General features: G+C 44.7%; 2 protein-coding genes across 10 annotated transcripts in view; one reads left to right on the forward strand and one right to left on the reverse strand.

Moving 5' to 3' along the window:
* Positions 1 to 20,324, forward strand: part of HSPB11 (heat shock protein family B (small) member 11) — a 72,311-nt gene that overhangs the window by 30,976 nt on the left and 21,011 nt on the right. For 7 of the 8 annotated variants that reach the window (XM_025288697.2, XM_006067215.3, XM_044944997.1 and 4 more), the window contains one exon: positions 1,172 to 1,368. The exons of the other annotated variant lie outside the window; for it this stretch is intronic. In XM_025288697.2, the coding sequence (XP_025144482.1) occupies positions 1,172 to 1,179 (8 nt within the window). In that variant the 3' untranslated portion in view covers positions 1,180 to 1,368. Of the gene's footprint in view, positions 1 to 1,171; positions 1,369 to 20,324 lie in introns of those variants that run through there. 8 annotated transcript variants of the gene reach the window in all.
* The window catches only part of DIO1 (iodothyronine deiodinase 1), a 35,490-nt gene that overhangs the window by 1,112 nt on the left and 14,054 nt on the right, over positions 1 to 20,324 (reverse strand). Inside the window, exons 3-4 of one of the 2 annotated variants that reach the window (XM_006067205.3) lie at positions 17,182 to 17,381; positions 13,902 to 14,944 (exon numbers count right to left, since the gene is read on the reverse strand). In XM_006067205.3, coding sequence (XP_006067267.2) covers positions 14,876 to 14,944; positions 17,182 to 17,381 — 269 coding nt within the window. In that variant the 3' untranslated portion in view covers positions 13,902 to 14,875. Of the gene's footprint in view, positions 1 to 13,901; positions 14,945 to 17,181; positions 17,382 to 20,324 lie in introns of those variants that run through there. The other variant, XM_044944996.1, reaches the window with a different exon arrangement.

Here is a 20,324-nt window from a genome sequence, read left to right on the forward strand (position 1 = left end):
CAGGAAAGGCAGATTTGATCCCTGGGTCAGGAAGATCCCCTGGAGAAGAAAATGGCAACCCACTGCAGTATTCTTGCCTGGGAATCCCATGGACAGAGGAGCCTGGCGGGCTACAGTCCATGTGGGTCAAAAGAAGAGTTGGACATGACTTAGCAGCTAAACAACAACAGTGAGGGGAGAATGGAAGGCAGTATATCACCCCTAGTTTAGCACCCTGTCACAATAGCTTTTGCCGTACTTATTTTCTTCTAATTGTCAACCACATGTATTACATAGTTACAATAGTGTACATGAAAAACTTTGTATTTTTTTAAAATTTAATGTTATATCAAATGCTTCATAATTATGATTTAAAAATTAAATGTATTCAGATAGAGGTTAACTGATTTCTTTTTTCCTCCCTCTGTCATTATAACTACTACTACAGGGGACATCTTATGCCTGTTCCTGCTATCATGGTGTTCACTTTTTTAGTTATTTTCTAAAATTACATTTCAAGAAATGGAAATACTGGGCCCATGGGTATAGACATATTTATAGTAGTAGTAGTAGTAGTTTAGTCTCTAAGTTGTGTCCAACTCTTATGACCCCATGGACTGTAGCCTTCCAGGCACCTCTGTCCATGGGATTCTCCAGGCAAGAATGCTGGAGTGGATTGCCATTTCCTTCTCCAGGGGATCTTCCTGACCTAGGAATTGAACCCAGGTCTCCTGCACTGCAGGCAGATCCTTTACCAACTGAGCTACGAGGGAAGCCCATAGACATATTTATAGCTTCTTACATATATTGCCAAATTGCTTTTCAGAGAAAATATATAAATACAAAAATATAATAATGTTTTAGGGTAGTGTATTCTGAGGCATCATCCAACAAATGAAATCTTTTATCATGAAAAATACTTTAGAAAAATACTTTAAAAATTAATCAGAATTGTACAGTGCAGTTTTTAGCTCCACCTGCATTCTTCCTCAAACCAAGGCTGATGTTTGGCTGTTACATATCAGAACAGCCATATTGTTACATGTGGCTGCTTCTCTTCTGAACATTGTATCTTATAAATCATTAAATACTTATAATATCATTCTTGTATCAAACCCTTTCATCTGCTAACTGCTTGTTTAGCAGTTAACTAGAATTGCTAAATCATCTGTATTTATTTTTTCCCTTACAGGCACGTGATGGCCACGTCACTTACTTGAGATTCATTATTGTATCAGCCTTTGATCATTTTGCATCTGTGCATAGTGTTTCTGCAGAGGGAGTAGCAGTCTCAAATCTTTCTTAGTAATTATAATATACCCATGCACTATTTTTTAACAGTATATTTATTTAAACATGAAGTTGTCATTATTAAAGGAACTTGTATCAGTCTGTTTCAGTTTTATCTTTCCCTTCAGCATTTTCTAGGAATTTGGTTCATCAGACAGCAGTGATGACCAACATGTAGGTCATAAGAAAGCGTTTGCCAAAAAAAAAAGCTTTTGTTTCAGTATACAGCTTAGCCAAGTACATAACTATACATGAAAACAACTGGTATACACTGTGACTCCACAGCATCTAACATGCTACCCTTCGGCTATCAGTGCATTAATTTTTAAACTTATTGATTGATGTAAAGGGCTAAATGAAAAATATGGACACTAAACAATATACAAGTTCAAAAAAGAGAAAACATTTATGGGAACATTTCCTTGAGGTCATGGAATTTGAGTTGGGCCCTGTAGGACAAGTCATTTTATTTTTTTCTTTTAATTTTATTTTCTCTTGATTTGAAGACTTCAGAAAAGAGTTAGGAAACAATCTTATTTCCCCAAGGCAACCATTATTGATATTATTTGATTTGTTTTTTTTACATTTTGAGGAGGTAAGAAACAAGATAGGACATTGTGTGGAGATATAAGACATCTCGGAATGTATCTTTTTATACAACTTGAAATAAAAATGTAAATAATATAGCCAAAAGTTAAAATGACAAAGCAGTTCTAAAATGTTGAAAATAAATAGAAAATGCATGAACCTACATTTATTACAATTGATCGACTCACAGAAAAAAAATGGCATTGGAATATAGTATTTTATCTGTGCAGTCCATATTAGTTTCCTATGGCTTCTGTAATAAAGTACCACAAACTTGGTGGTCCAAAACAATAAAAATTTATTCTCTCACTGTTCTGGAGACTAGAAATCAGAAATAAAGGTATTGGCAGGGTTTGTTTCTATTGGAGTTTTTGAAGGAGATTATATTCTTTGCCTTTCTCTTAATTTCTGGTGTTGCTGGCAATCCTTGGCATTCCTTGACTTGTGGCAACATATCTCCAGTTTCTGCCTCTATCATCATATGCCATTCTTTCTGTGTCTCTTTGTATCATCTTCCCTCAATGCATATATTTTTATGTGTCTTCTTATAAGAACAACATCATGTTGAATTAAAGACCCTTACTCCAGTATTATCTTAACTAATTAAATCTGCTGTGACTTTCCAAGTCAGATTGCTTTCACAGGTACCAAGGGGTTATAGACCTTTCAAAGCTCTTTTCTCTCTCCCACAATGACCAGCAGTGATGTTTTTCTACACAGTAACTACTTCATCATTCTGGGTCTGGGAGTGAGACTGATGATAACAGGTAGTAGAGCCCTCAGTCAATCCGAGGTAGACATATAGAAGGAGAGATAAATCTTCATTTAGTTTGGGAGTAGGATGGGGGTTGCTGCGTCACGCCACTTGCAGAATTTTAGTTCCCTGACCAGGGACCAAACCTGGGCACCCTTCAGTGGAAGGCCAGAGTCCTAACCTACTGGACTGTAGGGAGTTCACAAATCAGTGATATTTTGGAGTTGCTTTTTACCCCAGCATAATCTGGCCTATCCTGACTGATATACACACAAATGTAGCATATAGCTCATCCTAGAGAACAAGTGCGGAGAAGGCGATGGCACCCCCACTCCAGTACTCTTGCCTGGAGAATCCCATGGACAGAGTAGCCTGGTAGTCTGCAGTCCATGGGGTCGTGAAGAGTTGGACACGACTGAGCGACTTCACTTTCACTTTTCACTTTCATGCATTGGAGAAGGAAATGGCAACCCACTCCAGTGTTCTTGCCTGGAGAATCCCAGGGATGGGGGAGCCTGGTGGGCTGCCATCTATGGGGTCACACAGAGTCGGACACGACTGAAGTGACTTAGCAGCAGCAGCAGCAGAGGACAAGTGACCTGGTTTCTTCAACAAGTCAGTGATGCAAAAAATGTTAATTAAGGAAGGGGGTCCACTCTAGATTCAAAGAGATATAAGAAGACCCCAAAATACATGCCTTGTATAAATCTTATTTGGATGCTAATATGAGAAAACTAATTGAAAAAAAAAAAGACATTTTAAAGATAATTGGGAAAATCTGCTTATGGATTGGGTAATATTCATTTGCTTTTGCATGGATTAGGTGTGATCCTGGCTTTAAGATTATGTAAGAGAAGGTCCATATTTTTCAGAGATACATTTAGTAGATTCAGATACAAGTATGTAGGTTTATTACATGGTATCTGGGCTTTGCTTTAAAATAATTGGGCATTTTTTTTTTATAGGAGAAAAGTTTAGTTGAAGCAAATAGAGCAATAAATTGGTGGATCTGGGTTATGGATATACAGGGCTTCATTGTACTAGTCTCTCTAATGTATACTTGGAATTCTTCATAATAGACAAAAATAAATAGTGCCACGGAGGATATCTTTGTGCAAAAATCTTTGCCTACCCCTCAGATGATTTTTTTTTTAGAAGAGATTCCCAGAAGGGAACTAGTCAAAGTTAAGAATAGTTCTAAGGGGCTTCCCTGGTGGCTCAATGGTAAAGTATCCACCTGCAATGCAGGAGACCTGGGTTCGATCCCTGGGTCGGAAAGATCCCCTGGAGAAGGGAGTGGCAACCCACTCCAGTATTCTTGCCTGGAGAATCCCATGGACAGAAGGGCCTGCGGGCTACAGTCCATAATGTTGCAAAGAGTCGGACATGAACTGGACTAAGAATGCATACATGCAGTGGTGGTTCAGTGGTGAAGAATCCACCTGGCAATGCAAGGGATACCAGTTCAGTGACTGGTCCAGGATGATCCCACATGCTGAAGAGCAACTAAGCCCACTGTCCACAACTGCTGAAGCCCCTTTGGCCTAGAGCCTGTGCTCCATAACAAGAGAAGCCACTGCAACAAGAAGACCGCCCACTGCAATGAAGAGTAGCCCCTGCCTGTCACAACTATAAAAAGCTCATGCGTAGCAACAAAAATCCACTACAGCAAAAATAATAAATGAATAAATCTTTTTTTTAAAGAAAAGTTTTAAGGCTTTAGATATTTTCTGATAATTTGCTTACCAAGATTTGTTGCACAGATTTACTCTTTGGAAAGGTTACTTTTAGATAAATGGAGGAAGGTAGAAAAAGTACTTCAATAGTGACGTTGGTGCCATCAGAGACATGAAGGTGTATATATAGAGAGATGAATATATATATCTGACTGGGGCAAAGAAGCCTGAAATGGTACATTACAGCCAGATCACAGAGAGCCTTTAATGCTTTCAGATATTTTCCTGATAATCCTGGAGCCATTTAAGGTTTTTGAAAAGGGAAGTGACCTAGAGCAATTGTGTTCATGTTCAATAAAATGAAACACTGAGGATCTTCTTTTTCCCAAACTTCCTAAACTGGAATGTCAATAAGTCTTCATTTAAGGAACACTGCGTTAAGGCTTACAGATCACTGGAAGGGATTTCTAGAAGTTATCAGAATGATCTCTTTGGCACAAGCCTACTAAATGATCTTTAAGTCTTTTTTCTCTGTTTCTCTCCTGTGAATGCAGAGAAAGTGTAGTGCTTGTAATACCACTTCATGGTATTTGAAAACTGCATCCTTTAACCTTTATTTTCCTAGGCTTCAGAAACTCATTTTCACTTGAGAAAACCACTCTCTTAAGTCTCAAGCAGTAGATAGGCCAATATGTGGCTTTATCTTTTTTGTTTTTCACTGCTGAACCCCACTGTAGGAAAGGGGCAATTGGCCAAGATGGCAGCGTTCAGGCTCTCTCACCCCATGTCCTCTTGCCCTCTCCCCACCTTTTGTAAATAATGACTTTACATGGTTATGTAACAGCTGCACACGTGCATATAAGCACCACCTGAAAAGCTGTTGAGTTGCGTTGCAGTGCGTTAGCCACAAGAGAACAAAGCATGTCTGCCTTGCTGCAAATGAAGCATGTCTGCAGTTCCTACAGCTCCTCGAATCTTCTTCCAGGTTCTTATCTGCTTCCTAGCTCGCGCCTTGCCTAGCCTGGGTTCAGTGATCAGTGAGACAATTGGCAGAGTCAGCAGGGTTCCCAGCATGTAGGGGAGCCCGAGGCTCCAATGGAAGGAGGAAGCCAGTGGCCACCACATAGCACGTGGTATCCGGGGGCCGGGGTCCTCTCAGCATGGGCCCCGGTGGAAGACTGGGAGGTGGTGGACAGGCCACTGGATAGCACTAAAAAGGCATTACAAGCAGTGAATTCCCATTTGCTGGACAAGGAAGCATGGACTGCTGCTGGCACCATAGTGTGGGTATTCCTGACTGCCCTGAAGGTGAATATGAATAGTGCCCTACATGATGCCATGCAGGTCCGTGATGTGCAGAGACACTTGGAAGAACTAGAGCAATGTATATTGACATAAAGCAAGAAGTGCATGGCCTTGAAGAACCCAGTGTTTCTGACAGCGAGGTGATAAGGGACAGTAATGATGAAGTTATGAGACTGAGAAACGTTATGACACTGTGAGTTCCCGCTTTTCAGCAAGGCCTGTCATACAGCAGAAGGATGGGGCCAACAAGGCACGGAAGCCCCGGGAGGCCTCAGACATCAAGGAGACCAAAGGGAAGAGGAGCGGCACTGACTCTGCAGCCAGGAAAAAGTCCAGGAAGACCAGCTAGGAGCAAGGACCAACCCTGGTGGAGAAAATGAAGAAAGGAAAGAGGGAAAGTGAAACCACAGTGGAGAGTTTAGAGCTGGATCAGGGCCTGCTGAACCCACCCCTGCAGAGCCCTCAGTAGTCCACAAAGTCTGCAGACAGCCAGAAATGACACTCAGACAGCAAGTGAAGTGCAGGAAATACAAGGACCTGGACTTCAAGGTGGTGGATGATGATGGGGAAACTATCCCAGTGCTTGGAGTCAGCTGGACATCTGCCCTCTCAGCTCCTACACTGGCCTGGCAGGTGGAGGAGCCTCCAGATGACAAGTGTTTTACAGGTGGCTTGTGAGACGCCATTTTGAACACTGTCTCATCCACCTCTTTTGGTTCCTTAACTGCTACCTCAATAGTGGCAAGCTTGGGAGAAGTAGAGGGACGGCAGCAGGCAAAGGGGATTAGAAGTGTGAAGACCCTGATTGGGGGGCTGGCTGGTAAAGGCCCCATCCGGGTTACGTGGATGAAAAAATGTGGGCTCATTTGTTGGCAGCAGGAGTTGACAGAAATAAAATTGATAAACAGCCCAATGCTCTGCTCCTAGAGCTATGGGAGGCAACTGAGACCAGAACAGCAGTTTGCCAAGTTTGGGAAGCGCCCACAGCAAGAGATACAAGCAGTTCAGTTAGAAGATTACATGGCACCCAGGGATGTTCCTTCAGAACTATAAAGGCTGTGACCTTACTCTTGGAAACTGGAGATGGCTCCCTGTATGGAGGTATACAGTGAAGTCTGTGTCATTTGATGTGCTACTAACCTCTGATTCTCTTGCAGATTTAGAACAGTATGCACCAGAGCTTATAAAGCATTTGGAATCATGTGGGCGGGCTGTGAACGCTGCAAAAATCTCTTTGAAGGGGTAGGCCCAACGCCTGTGGGAGGTTTTGCGGGTCTTTAATGAGAAACCCCTCAGGGATGGAGTTGCCCCTGTGGAGGCTGTCCTGTTTCTTGTCACTGCACCTAAACAGCTGCAAGTAACAACAGACATTTTGATAAAGCCTGGATACAGAACCAAAGGTAATGTCCTGCTGCCAGCTCCAATCGGGATTTCATATGGACGGATGGTGGACTTGACTTGGCCATGGAAGATAAAGGCACTTCACATGCATTGATGGCTTTTCTAGCCCCATGGGGGCAAGGATTGCAACATGAGTTCCAGGTTGTACCCCGGGTGACGAGTGCCTGGCCCCTTTGTGTGCAAGTCACCTGTCCAGTACCCGGCGTTGGTTTTTTCTATGTACTGGGGAACGTAACTGTTGTAGCATCTGCTGCTGTTGCAGAATGGGGGTATGTAACTGTTGTAGCCTTTACTGCTGTTGCGGGATGTAGTTCCACTGGTCAGTGTCACTCACCATGGGAATATCTCCAAAGGTGATCTGTGCGTAGATTGTAAGGCGAGAGGCCCTGAAGGAGTGGAATGTAGGGAAGGGGCAATTGGCCAAAATGGTGCTGGTCAGGCTGTCTCACCCCATGTCCTTTCGCCCCACGTTTTGGAAATAATGACTTTACATAGTTATGTAACGGTTGAGGCCATTTATAATACTGTGCATGCGCATCATGACCTATATAAGCACCACCTGAAAAGCTGTTGAGTTGTGTTGTGATGTGTTAGCACAAGGGGATAAAGCATGTCTGCTTTGCTGCTGTGAACAAAGAATGTGTGCAGTTTAAGAAAGTGTCTTAATGGTAGTAAGGAAGGAATATCAACAACTTCCTATATGCAGATGATACCGGCCAACTCATTGGAAAAGACCCTGAGGCTGGGAAAGATAGAAGGCAGGAGGAGAAGGGGATGACAGAGGACAAGATGGTTGGATGGAATCACGGACTCAATGGACATGACTTTGAGCAATCTCTGGGAGATGGTGAAGGACACGGAGGCCTGACTGTAGTCCATGGGGTTGCAAAGAGCTGGACACGACTGAACAACTGAACAGCAGCAACAACCACTGTAATGGCAGAAAGCAAAGAGGAACTAAAGAGCCTCTTGATGAAGGTGAAAGAGGAGAGTGACAAAGCTGGCTTAAAACTCAACTTTCAAAAAACTAAGATCATAGCATCAGGTCCCATCACTTCATGGTCAATAGATGGTGAAAAAGTGGGAAAAGTGGCAGATTTTATTTTCTTGGGCTTCAAAATCACTGCAGACAGTGACTGCAGCCATGAAATTAATAGAGGCTTGCTCCTTGGAAGGAAAGCTATGATGAAGCTAGACAGCATACTAAAGAGCAGAGACATCACTTTGCTCACAAAGATCCAAATAGTCAAAGCTGTGATTTTTCAGGTAGTCAAAAATGGATGTGAGAGCTGGACCATAAAGAAGGCTGAGCACCGAAGAACTGATGCTTTGGAATCGTGGTTCTGGAGAAGACTTGAGAGTCCATTGGATAGCAAGTAGATCAAACTAGTCAATCCTAAAGGAAATCAATCCTGAACGTTCATGAACGACTGATGCTGAAGCCCCAAACTTTGGCCACCTGACGTGAAGACCCTGATGCTAGGAAGATTGAGGGCAGGAGAAGAAGAGGGCGATAAAGGGTGAGATCACAGACTGCCTATGACAAAAGTTTGAGCAAACTCAGGGAGATAGTGAAGGACAAGGAAGCCTGGCGTACTGCAGTCCATGGGGTCACAAAGAGTCTGACAAGACTTGGTGATCGAACAAGAAGTTCCTTATAGGTTCTGTCTCCAAATAGAGTCACATTGGAACTTATGGCTTCAACATCTGAAGAGGGTTGCACAATTAAGTTCAGGTGGTGAGAAGGCAGCCAAAGCAGTGTGACTGAAGGGGATTTCTAGGAGTCCCATTGCAAAGGAAACAGCAAACTTAATGAGAGCATTCAAGACAACTAATGTAAATCAAAGTTGCAGGCTGCCCTAGGCTACTCCTCCTCCTTCTGTATTTATGTTTCAACCAACAACTAGCCCTATTAAAGAAGAGTAATCTGAAAAGTCCCAGAAGCGGATTGCTTTAGGTCTGGGTCTCTAGAAATAGAGCTTTAGAGAGGAATTCGATTTCCTGAGAGAGCACTCTCAGGAAGTGGGATAGATCATGGGAGAAAGTTAACCAAAGATGGTTTTGGTTGAAGTCTGGCCTCAGCCTGAGCCCACAAGGAGCTCTAGAGTGTGAATGACACCAGAGAGGTATGCTTCCCACCCTTGAGGCAAAGGACCAGGCCTTTGTGCTCTCAAATCCTTCAGTCAATGGCCATGGGCCACTCGCAGGGGAACATAACCTCTCAGGCATCGCTGAGTAAAGAAGCTTCTGTCACTTAGGGCAGTTCTCAGGAGAAGCAACACCTGAGCCATTAGCTGCCAATATCACAGTAGCTGGCATATAGATATATATATTTGGAAAAGAACTCTCGGCAGAACACCAATAACATTTATTACAGCAGTAGTTCTCAAAGTGTGGTCCCTGGAACAGCAACCTCCTCCTTCCCTGAAACTTCTTAGAAATGCAAATTCCCTAGCCCAACTCCAGATCTATGGAATCAGAAACTCTGATGGTGTGACCCTTGAATCTGTATTTTGACAAGCCCTCCAGGTGTTTTGATACATGTCTAAGTTTGAGAACCATTGTGTATAGGGACCTATGACTAGAAACTGTGAAACAAAAAGAGGGGAGGGGGCCAGAAAAATAAGGCAGTTACAGAGCATTCGTTGCAAGAGAACTTACACAAAGAATACATCAAGAATGGAGACCCATAGTTAACCTCTCAAATAAGAAAAAAAGAACTCAAAAAAGAGATACAAAGATTTCAAGAAAAAAAGAAGTCACAGAAGATGGAAAGTGATCTGGCAGAGCTAAGAGAAGACACGGAAGAGAAAAAGAAAATTGATTCAAAGGTGAAAGCCAGGTAAGAAGGAAAGGGATGATGGTAATTGTAGCCGTCAGTGTTCAGTTAGGAAAACTGAAATCAGTCTAGATACAGAGTGAAAGCAGGGAGGGAAATAATGCGCGGAATCTGTTACAAAGGTATTGAAATGGCTGGGAAAACAAACAGAAGATAGAAGTGTCGCCCAGGGTGGGAGTCCATGGGCCACACTCACTGTGGACCAGTGGGAGCAGCATCACTGCCTCTAAGTAGAAGCCACTCTGCCACGGCTGGGGATCCCAGAGCAACTGCTGTGCACAGCGTCCTGCAATTCCTACAGCAAGAAGTGGAGCAAATGACTTCTCCCTTCTGTTCACCGTTAATCTCCATCAGGGCTTCCCATCTGCAGAACCTGACCGGTATGCAACGTTCAGGCCTCCAGCTCCTGAAATCCAGAGGACAGTGGAGAGAGTCAGAGCCAAGCCATATCTGGAGCAATAATAAACCCAACTTAAGGAGAATTGGGATCAGAGGAAAGAGCTTGAGAAAAATCACAGCATGGAATTGGAAAGAACAAAGATTTTAAAAGTTATGGAAAAGTTTAATAGTTATGGAAGAAACAAAGGACCCAACATACCCATCATTGTAGTCCCTAAGATAATGGACAAAATGTAACAGGAAAGATGTTCAAAGCAATAAAAGATGTCCCTGAAATTTAAAAAATAAGAAATCTTAAGATCAAAAGAAGTTTTTGTATTTACCTTAGTCTATTCAAGCTACTGTAACAAAAATACCATAGACTGGGGTGGCCTAGAGACAACAGAGACAGGCTTGCCTGCTGGCTCGGTGGTAAAGAATCCGCCTGCCAGTGCAGGAGATGTGGATTCAATCCCTGGGTCGGGAAGATCCCCTGGAGGAGGAAATGGCAACCCACTCAAGTATTCTTGCCTGGAGAATTGCATGGACAGAGCAGCCTGGCGGGCTGCAGTTCATGGTGTTGCAAAGAGTCCGACACAACTGAGCAACTGAGACACACATAGTTGACAGAAATTTATTTCCTATAGTTCTGGAGGCTGAAAGTCTGAAATTAGGGTATCAGCAAGGTTGCATAAGGGCCCTTTTCTTATATCCTCAGATGGTGGAAGAAGGCAAACCAGCTCACAGGAGCCTCTTTTATAAGGGCACTAATCCCATTCATGAAGACTTGCCTCTCACGACCTAATCACCTCCCAAAGGCCCCACCTCCTGCCACTATCACATTGGGCTGTAAGGTTCGGATATGGATTCTGAGGGGACACAAATTTCAGACAGCAGCAGTATTCCAAGGCAAGTTTGACATAGAACAATCAACACTGGACTAGGTCTTGGTGAAGTTACAGAACTTCAAACAGGAAGAAAGAATCTGACAAGTTTCCAGGTAGAATGAAGACAATTAAGTGCCAAGGGAAATAAATTAGGCTGGCCTCAGACTTTTCCTCTCATGCCTGCTAGACAACTGTAAAACAATGTCCACAAATCTCTGAGGTAAAAGAACTAAAACCTAAGATTCTGAAGCCCAGCTGGTATCCTCCAGGTTTAAAGGACAGCAGTGGGTCATTAGCAGAGAAGGCAATGGCACCCCACTCCAGTACTCTTGTCTGGAAAATCCCATGGACAGAGGAGCCTGGTAGGCTGCAGTCCATGGGGTCGCTAAGAGTCAGACACGACCGAGCAACTTCACTTTCACTTTCATGCATTGGAGAAGGAAATGGCAACCCACTCCAGTGTTCTTGCCTGGAGAATCCCAGGTCTGGGGAGCCTGGTGGGCTGCCGTCTTTGGGGTCGCACAGAGTCGGACACGACTGAAGCGACTTAGCAGCAGCAGCAGCAGCAGTGGGTCATTAGAGGCATGTAGGACTTCAGGGAATACAGGATCCACATGCCCTTCTTCAGACAACTGCATACTTGAGACTTTGAATGATGCAACCTATATGGCCGATTGGGTATCCTGGACTCCTTCCTCAAACAAACGTGCTGGATAAAATATTTCAATACACCATTGGAAACTAATGACTGAGTTTACCAGAAATAAAGTTGTCTGAGGCCAGGAGCAACTGAGAGTCTGCCTCTGGGCAGGTGAATAAACATTAAAGTCACCTGGCCTCTCCAAGGGCATCTGCCAATTTCTGAGTCAGAGCCTGGGTTTCCTGGGCCTCCTGCCAGGCCTTTAAGGCCAGTCTTGCAGCAGCTAGAACGCAAGCCAGAATGGGCGGTAGGCTCAGAGTCGTACATAAAGCCAGGTACCACGGAGGGCATCACCCTTAGAGCAGGGGTCCCCAGCCTCTGGGATCTAATGTCTGATGATCTGAGGTGAAGCTGATGTAATAATAATAGAAACAAAGTCCACAATAAATGTAATGTTCTTGAATCATCCTGAAACCATCCCCCCAACTCCCAGTCCGTGGAAAAATTGTCTTCCATGAAACTGGTCTCTAGTGCCAAAAAGGCTGGGGACCGCTAGGGGGCTTAGAGAACAGGTGGACTAAAGGTAAATCTTCCCCTTGAAAGCAGACAAATAGGTGGTTTTGAAAAATCTTCTTCAAATCTGTTGATATTCTGAATGCAAGCTGTACTTGGAGTGAAACAAGATATACTAACAAACTTCTTTTACTTTACTCGTACTTTCCAACGCTAGTCAAGCAGAGTCAGTTCATTCTTGGTATCCAGACCCAGAGAGGTCACCTTCTAAGAGAAAAGACCTTTCTTCATCATAAATTAAAACTGAGCTCAAAGCTTTTGCAGTCTCCTGGGCAGGTTTTTTCCCTGCCTTTGCCCACACTGTTTTGTCCACTTTAATGCTATTCTCCCTTCTCATGTTCTTTGGGCTCACATCCCAGATTATAGACTTCCTGGGCATCTTTGAAGACCAAGCTCAAAGGTCACCACTTCCACAAAGCTTTCCTAGAGGCACCCAGCTCAGACAGACTGCTTTCTCCTCTGTGCTCTCTGAGCTTTAGCCTTTCCCTCAGCTCTAACCTGGACTTTCCTGGTAGCTGGTAAAGAATCTGCCTGCAATGCAGGAGCCTTGGGTTTGATCCCTGGGTCAGGAAAATTTCCTGGAGGAGGAATGGCAACCCACTCCAGTATTCTTGCCTGGAAAAAAACCCCATGGATAGAGGAGGCTGGCGGGCTACAGTCCTTGGGGTCACACAGAATCAAATACTACTGAGAGACTAAGCAACACTGCTTACAAAAAAGGACAGTGCTCAGCTGTGCTTTATACCCACTGTTTCACAGCTACCTGTCCTCTGTATCCACTTACAAACTCACGCCAGTATCGGTCAGTTGCTTTGGCAGGAGGAAGAGTTTCATTCAGTGTCTCTACTGTCCTGTATTTTTTTCCATCTCCCAGCACCTAAAAAGGGAGCCCAAGGAGGCAGTTGTAGAGCAGTAATGATGGTAACAATAGTAGAGAGTAGCCTGGCATTTTCTCCAAGCCAGGCACAGTTCTGAGTGCTTTACTCTTGAGTCCTCTGTAGGGTAGTCACTGTTGATACCCTGTTTTGTAGTTCAAGATACCAAAGCAGCTTTAACCAAAATCACACAGCCAGCAGGGAGCAGAGCTGGGATTCTAGTTTGAAGTTAGAGATGAGGTTTGAATCTCAACTTGTTGCTTACTGAGTCTGAGGCCTTCCATAAATTACTTAATTCTGAGCCTTGGTTTCCTCATCTGTAAAATGGGTCTAATAATCTCCTCTTTGACCTGTATAGAGATTAAATAAGACTGCAAATCTGAAAGTGCCTGTGCCTGATAAATGCTTAACAACTATTTTTAAAAGTTCCTTGGCAGGTAAGACAGAGACAAGAAAAACGTGTTTTCATGTTAGAAAAATGCCTCCCAAGTCTTTTCTATCATGTCACGTTGTGAAGGTAATTTGATTTCAATGTGGACATTCTCTGGCAAGGAGTTTATGAGACAGGTAACACAGAGACTGAGTGTTCTTCCCACCAAAGGAGGGCCTTCCAGCATATGGTATTTTTTGCTCATTGGATTACATTCGTCTAGAATAAAAAATAGAACAAGCTGACACACATTAGGAAAGACAATGTAAAGATCACACTGAAGCCATTCAGAAGAGCGATAGTTTTTAATCATTCTATGTTAGCTTGCTGCATCTTAAAACATTTTCTTTCAAATCAAGTCACAGCCGTGTGTACTTTAGGCTGTGGCCGTCATGAACAAATATGAAAAGAGGCAGAGTTAAAACAGCTCAGTACCAATGGTTATCCATTAGTCTGAGGTAATCTAATGCAAATGACCTTTTAGGAGACTTGTGAAGAAATCAGAGAAACAGGATTTCACATATGAGTTTCTGTATAACTGAATGACAGCTCTGTGGTATTTGTTGTCTAGTTTGGTCAAGGTCATAGTGGTTTTAGGAAGCGAGTTCTCCCACCAAGCAGCTTGTTATAATTGAAAATAAAAGAAGATTCCCAGGTGCGGAGAGCAAGACGTCTATGAAATATATTCAAAGGTGGTGAAGTGAGCACCCTCCTCTTCTACTGTAGAACTGAAAATATATTACTGTGAAAACTCATCCATCACTGCCACCATCCTTTGTTTTAAATGTTTTGGCAAGAAAAGGATTACCGTCTGTACTGTCTGCTCCCATTCTCTTTGAATTCCTTTGAAAACCTGGAGTTATCCCCATGCTTAGTTCTAAAAGCCAATTTAGTGTCTTAAATGATCAATTCTTTAAATGGCAAATTTGGTACAGTGAATTTACTTCATTTAAGGAATGCCATATTAGAGTGGCTGGATACTTGGAAACGCAGCGTGTACCTGCTCTCATTCTTAGAATGCTGTGCAATGAATACGGTCTCCATGGTAGGAGCAGTATGGAATTATACCTTCTTTAATACTCAGCTTACTTGTGGCTTCATTTTCTCATTGCAACCATTGTTTGCTTGGATCAGAAAAATCCAGGCTAGTGATTCAACTGGGAACACAGGTCAAGAGGTAAATGTCAGCTGGGATGGGGGTCAAACCAAGCCTTAAGGGGCCCTCAGGTTGGGCACCTAGAACTGGGCAATCCGTCCAGATTAACTGTGGAGCTTTTCCAGAACAGCACGAACTTCCTCTGGATGGTAGTTCCAAGGACCAGGTTTACCCTGCAAGAGAAATGAGTCAGCATTTCCAGATTTCCAACTTGCGGGAATATGTAGGTCTGGAGCTGAGCTGAGAGATTTAAGCTGGTGACATCTTTGTGGATGTCATCAGGATGGTGTAGTCAAGGGCAGATGTCCTTGAGATAGATGAGAGCACCCAGGGAAAGCATGTGGAATGGCACCAACATGTAATGGGAAGACTGGACAAAGAAGCAGGAGGAAAACCAGAGCAGGTAAAGAAGATTTCAAAAGGAGAGGTTTCAAAAGGAGAAAGGGATGTAGACAAATAAGCTTCTCTTCCACAACTGGACCTTCAGACCAGCCACCTCTCATATCAAGTTCTGCTCACTGCATCAAACCACCTCTGCCTGTCTAACCCCATGGCCTCAGTTCAGCCCTCTTCACCTCCTGTTTGGGGAACTATGACCCCAGCTCCTTCAGTCCATTCTTATTTTTTTTTAGTTGAGTATGTTTGCTTTACAGTGTTGTGTTTGTTTCGCCCAGTCCATTCTTCACCTAGTAGTCCATGATCTTTCTAAAGTAGAGATCTGACTTGTGCTTCTCCCTGGCTCACAACTCTTCAGTGGCTCTTTGCTCTCAGATGTAGGCTGAACTCCTTGGTCCAGAAAGAGCCTTTTATGATGGAAACGGCCCAACCCTCCACACCCTGCCCTAACATACCTCAGTGCTTCTGTCTCTCCTTCCCGTATTTGCAATGGTTTTTACTCACCATGTTCACGTGGCAGCCTCCTTATCCTAAGCAGCTGTCACCTCCTCTGAAAAGCCTGCCCTTCCTCAGGGTTCAGGAAATTTCTTGTCTGAGAGCCAAATCTATCCTGATGTCTCACACCCTTTCCTTTACATATTGTCTATGCCGGTTTTGTGCTACAATAGCAAAACTGAAGCGTTTCAGTGGTAATTGTTTGGCCCCCACGGAGTCATATTTCCTATCTGGCCCTTTGCAGAACAGCTTTGATAAACCCTGCCTTGGAGCCTCACAGCACCCAGGAAGCTGTAACACTCTATTTATGCCTTCTTATTCCCTGCTCCTCCAGTTGTGAGTACTTCGAAGTAAGTTGTGTCTCCTTTTAAACTTGCGCTTGTGTTTCCAGTACTTGCTCAGGGCCTAACCCCAGGTAGGGACTCAGTACCCAGCTTGCCTCAACCAGGCCACCTCAGTACTGTGTCACAGGGGACAGGAAGGGAAGAAGGACTCGAACCCTCGTGCTGTGACCCTTAGCATTCTGAGAATTTATGTGAAGGTTGTTGCTTGTTTCGCCGGCATGAATAAGGCCCGCCTGACCCATGGGCAGAGAAGCACCCCAGAGCTGAGTTTCATATGCTCCCCCAGGTTTGAATCCCTTCAGCAGATGTAAAACTGATTTCTATCCCCTCAGGGGAGGCTATCGATTCCCAGGTGGCACTAGTGGTAAAGAATCTGCCTGCCAACGCAGAAACCACAGGAGATACAGTTTCGATCCCTAGGTTGGGAAGATCCGCTGGAGAAGAAAATGGCAACCCACTCCAGTATTCTTGCTTGGAAAATCCCATGGACCAAGGAGCCTGGCGGGCTACAGTCCGTGGGGCTGCAGAGAGTCAGACAAGACTGATGACTGAGCACCGCACAACACACAACAGGAGAGGCTCACAGTGCCCCCAGGATCAGAAGCTGTGCTCCCTTCCTTCACCCTCACCAAGCTGGAAGTATTGAAGGGGTACATGATCCCCAGAAAAGCAGACTGGGCTCAGCAGCATTTGCCGCTCCAAACTACAGAGGAGATGGTCTTCTGGCCTCTACACCCGTTTCCAGGTTCAGGCCTGTCTCAGGGATTAGCAGCTTCAGGCCCTCCCACTTCCATCCCATCCCAGAGGATTTAGAATTGAAATAGGAGCCTTGAGCAACTTGGCCTTAGGCAAGTCCAGTTCCTCCTCTGAGCACTATTCCTGAAATGGAAACAGTGTCTCTCAAAGCAAACCAGGGCTGGGCCAAGTCTTCTGCATTCAGAAGGCTCCCGGGAAGCTGCAACACCAGTCCAAATGCTATGGCCTTTCTTGAGCATTATTTCATTCCCTGTGAGGTGGGGGTCCATGTTTCCATTTTAGAAAAGAAGAAACTGAAGCTCCAAGAGGGGAAAGGACTTGCCTGTGGTCGCGTGGCTGGTAAATGACCAGGCAGCGATTTGAAACGTGGTCCTCTCTATGCCCTTACCCTGCCCTCCCTGGGTCCCACAAGTCCCCACCTTGTACAGGACCCTGCCCTCCTGGAGCACATAGAGCCGCTCTGGCAGTGCTGCGTAGCACGAGCTGCTCTGGTTCGTCATTGTGTCTACCACCACGGGGCACTGGGGGCTCCTGTCCAGCAGCAGGTGGGCTGCCCGCAGGCGGTCCTGGAGATTCTGGTGATTCTTGATGTCCACGTTGTTCTTAAAAGCCCAGCCATCTGTAACAGAAAGACCTGTGGGTCAGATACTGCCCCCACTTTTAACTGAGGGTCCCAGATGGAGGACTTCTCAGCTTTGGCACTACTTACAATTTGGGCTAGATAATTCTTGTTGTGGGGGCTGTTTTGTGTGTTGTAAGCTGTTAAGCAGCGTCTTTGGCCGCTACACACTAGATGTCAGCGGTGTCCCCTTGCCTTCAGCTGTGACAACCGAAAATGTCTCAGACATTGCCAAATGCCCTCTGCGGGACAAAAATTACCCTTGGTTGAGAACCACTGCTGTCCCACCATCTCCTCCAGGAAGCCTTCCTTGATACACTCAGCTGTGTGATATTGGGCAGGCTCTTTAAATCTTTTTAAATTCTCAGTTTTCCCATCTGCTAAATGAATTAACAGAACCCACATTTCAGTTAGCTGTAAGGCTTACCTGAGATAATTCTGTAGAATTCCCAGTATTCTACCTGGTTCATTGTAGCTGCTTAAAAACTATTGACTTACCTTGCCTGACTGCCCCAAAATAGCAGACAAGTAGAGAAGAAGCCAGTTTTCGTTCTTTTTTTTTTTTTTTTTTTCAGTTATCATTCTCTACTACAGGTATTCTACTATTTTTCTCTGGAGATGCCCCACCCCGACCCCGAACCAAATCTATTTAAGATTGCTTCACTTTAAATCAGTGGCCCTCAACATTTTTGGCACTAGGGACCGGTTTTTGGAAGACAGTTTTTCCATGGACTGGGTGGTGGGTGGGGGGATGATTTGGGGATGATTCAAGTGTGTAACATTAATTGTGCACTTTATTTCTATTATTATTATATCAGCTGCAACTCAGATCATCAGGCATTAGATCCTAGAGGTTGGGGACCCCTGCTTTAAAGGTAAGGGGATTTTCAATTGGCTTCATTGGCCGAGATGCCCATCTGCCAACTTAAAGGAGCTGGTCCTCATTAGTGAATGGGCCCACAGGTTGAAAAAATGTCCATAAACTGGTACTGGCCTTGCCCTTCTACTTGCCCCATATCTGGGGAGATTGGAGCCCAGATAAAGGGGTGTGGGTTCTTTCAGAAGCCACGGGGCCTGCATTTGTAATAGTTGCCTCGCAGGGTAATGTAAGCAGCAGTTGCCTCCTCCTCCTTGTGCTTCAAAGTCCTCTCAAAGTACTCCTCCCCTAGGAAAACCCAGGATCAGAAGAAATTCACATCCAGTTACAACAGCCTGGACTCAGTTTAAAGTATTTATTAACTGCCCCAAGACAGCTAAACCTTGTGGATGATAGTAACACCAACTTATACGTGTGTCATGTCTAGGCGGGCATTTTCCATCCATTAGCTCCCTGGCGCTTCACAGGATGTCCTTCTCATCCCCACCCTGCAGCTGGGAATGTGGAGGCCCAGAGAGCAGCAGTGACCCAACTCCCCACCTTTAACTGTGAGTTCTTTAGAGACAGGCACTGCATGTACCTTTCATCTCCATGTATCCCTTGGCCCAGCACAGGGCTGGACACCTAATAGGTATTCAGTAAATTCTGTTAAGTGGGTTATTCTGGGAGACATGTGTTTGCATGCTCAGTCATATCTGACTCTGCGAACCTATGGACCATAGGCTGCCAGGCTCCTCTGTCCATGGGATTCTCCAGGGAAGAATAATGGAGTAGGTTGCCATGCCCTTCTCCAGGGGATCTTCCCAACCCAGGGATTGAACCCGTGTCTCTTATGTCTCCTGCATTGGAAGGCGGGTTCTTAACCACTAGTGCCACGTGGGAAGACTTGTTCTGGGAGATAGGTGCTATTATTCTATTTTAGTGGCACAGAAGTAGGCATGGAAGGTAAGCTGTCCAGGTCACGTGGCCAGCACGTGATGCAGCTAGGGCGATCTTCCTACCACAACGCATGCCTCCCTGTAATTTACCTGGACAGACACGTGGTATGTGGGGGAAAAGGAAGTCAACTGATTGGCTTAGACCTCCTAGGATTGGTGGACACTGGCTCTGTGCATTTTAGTTCTGGGATTCAGGCCTTACCTACTTCTGACTGATGGAGTGAGTACCCTGGGGAAGGAGTTGGGGAGGAAGAAGAAATGCTTGAACTAGGAGTGGCACAGCACAGAGGGTACACAGCACAGCAACCAGTGTGGGTCAGGGCTGGAATAGGAAGCCTTTCCCTCAGTGGCTTGAGATGGACAGCTCTGGGTCCAGGAAAGGGTTAAACCTGCTCAGTCGGATTCCAGGAGAAAGCAGGGGAGGTGACAGGTATCAGGAAATTTCTGTGATGATCCAACTGCTCTTGTTGCACTTTGCAACTTGTTCTTTTAGAGATTAAAGCTGGATTCTCTACAACCTTGTTACTCTAAGCATGGTCCCTGGACCAGCAGGCTCAACACTACCTGGGGGCATGGCTTAAAGCGCCAAGTCTCAGGCCCCCCTCTGCTGCCCTGTGATCCAGAACCTGCATCTTAACAAGATTACCAGGTGACTTGAGCGCACTTTGAAGACTGAGCAGCGCTGCCCCCAGAGTTAAATCCGCTTTGGCAGAGCTTCCACCGTCAACTGTGCGAACATCAAGGCATCGCCTCCTCTCGGCCATGGAGACCCTGACACCTGTAGGTGCCCGAGTTCTCTTTTCTTTCATTGATGGCTGCTGCTCTCCCAAAGGGTATTTAACAAAGAAACACATTGTTCTTGACTTTGCTCTACTGTTGCCTATGCTGTTTGTTTTGAATTTTATTTTGGAAATGTTCAAATATCCATAAAAGTAGAGAGAACAGCTTCATGAACCTCCATGTAATTGTTACCCTATGCTAATATTTTTAATTGCCCCAAAGTCTTCAATGAAGATAGGAGCTGCCAGTTAAATGAGCATAGTGTTAGGCTGAAAGCAGTTCTCCAACCTCTGGGTGCATATAAATTAAGATGCATGGGCCTAGGGTGGGCCCTGGAACATGTATTTC

This window comes from Bubalus bubalis, chromosome 6 (genome assembly GCF_019923935.1).
Source record: "Bubalus bubalis isolate 160015118507 breed Murrah chromosome 6, NDDB_SH_1, whole genome shotgun sequence".
NCBI lineage: Eukaryota > Metazoa > Chordata > Mammalia > Artiodactyla > Bovidae > Bubalus > Bubalus bubalis.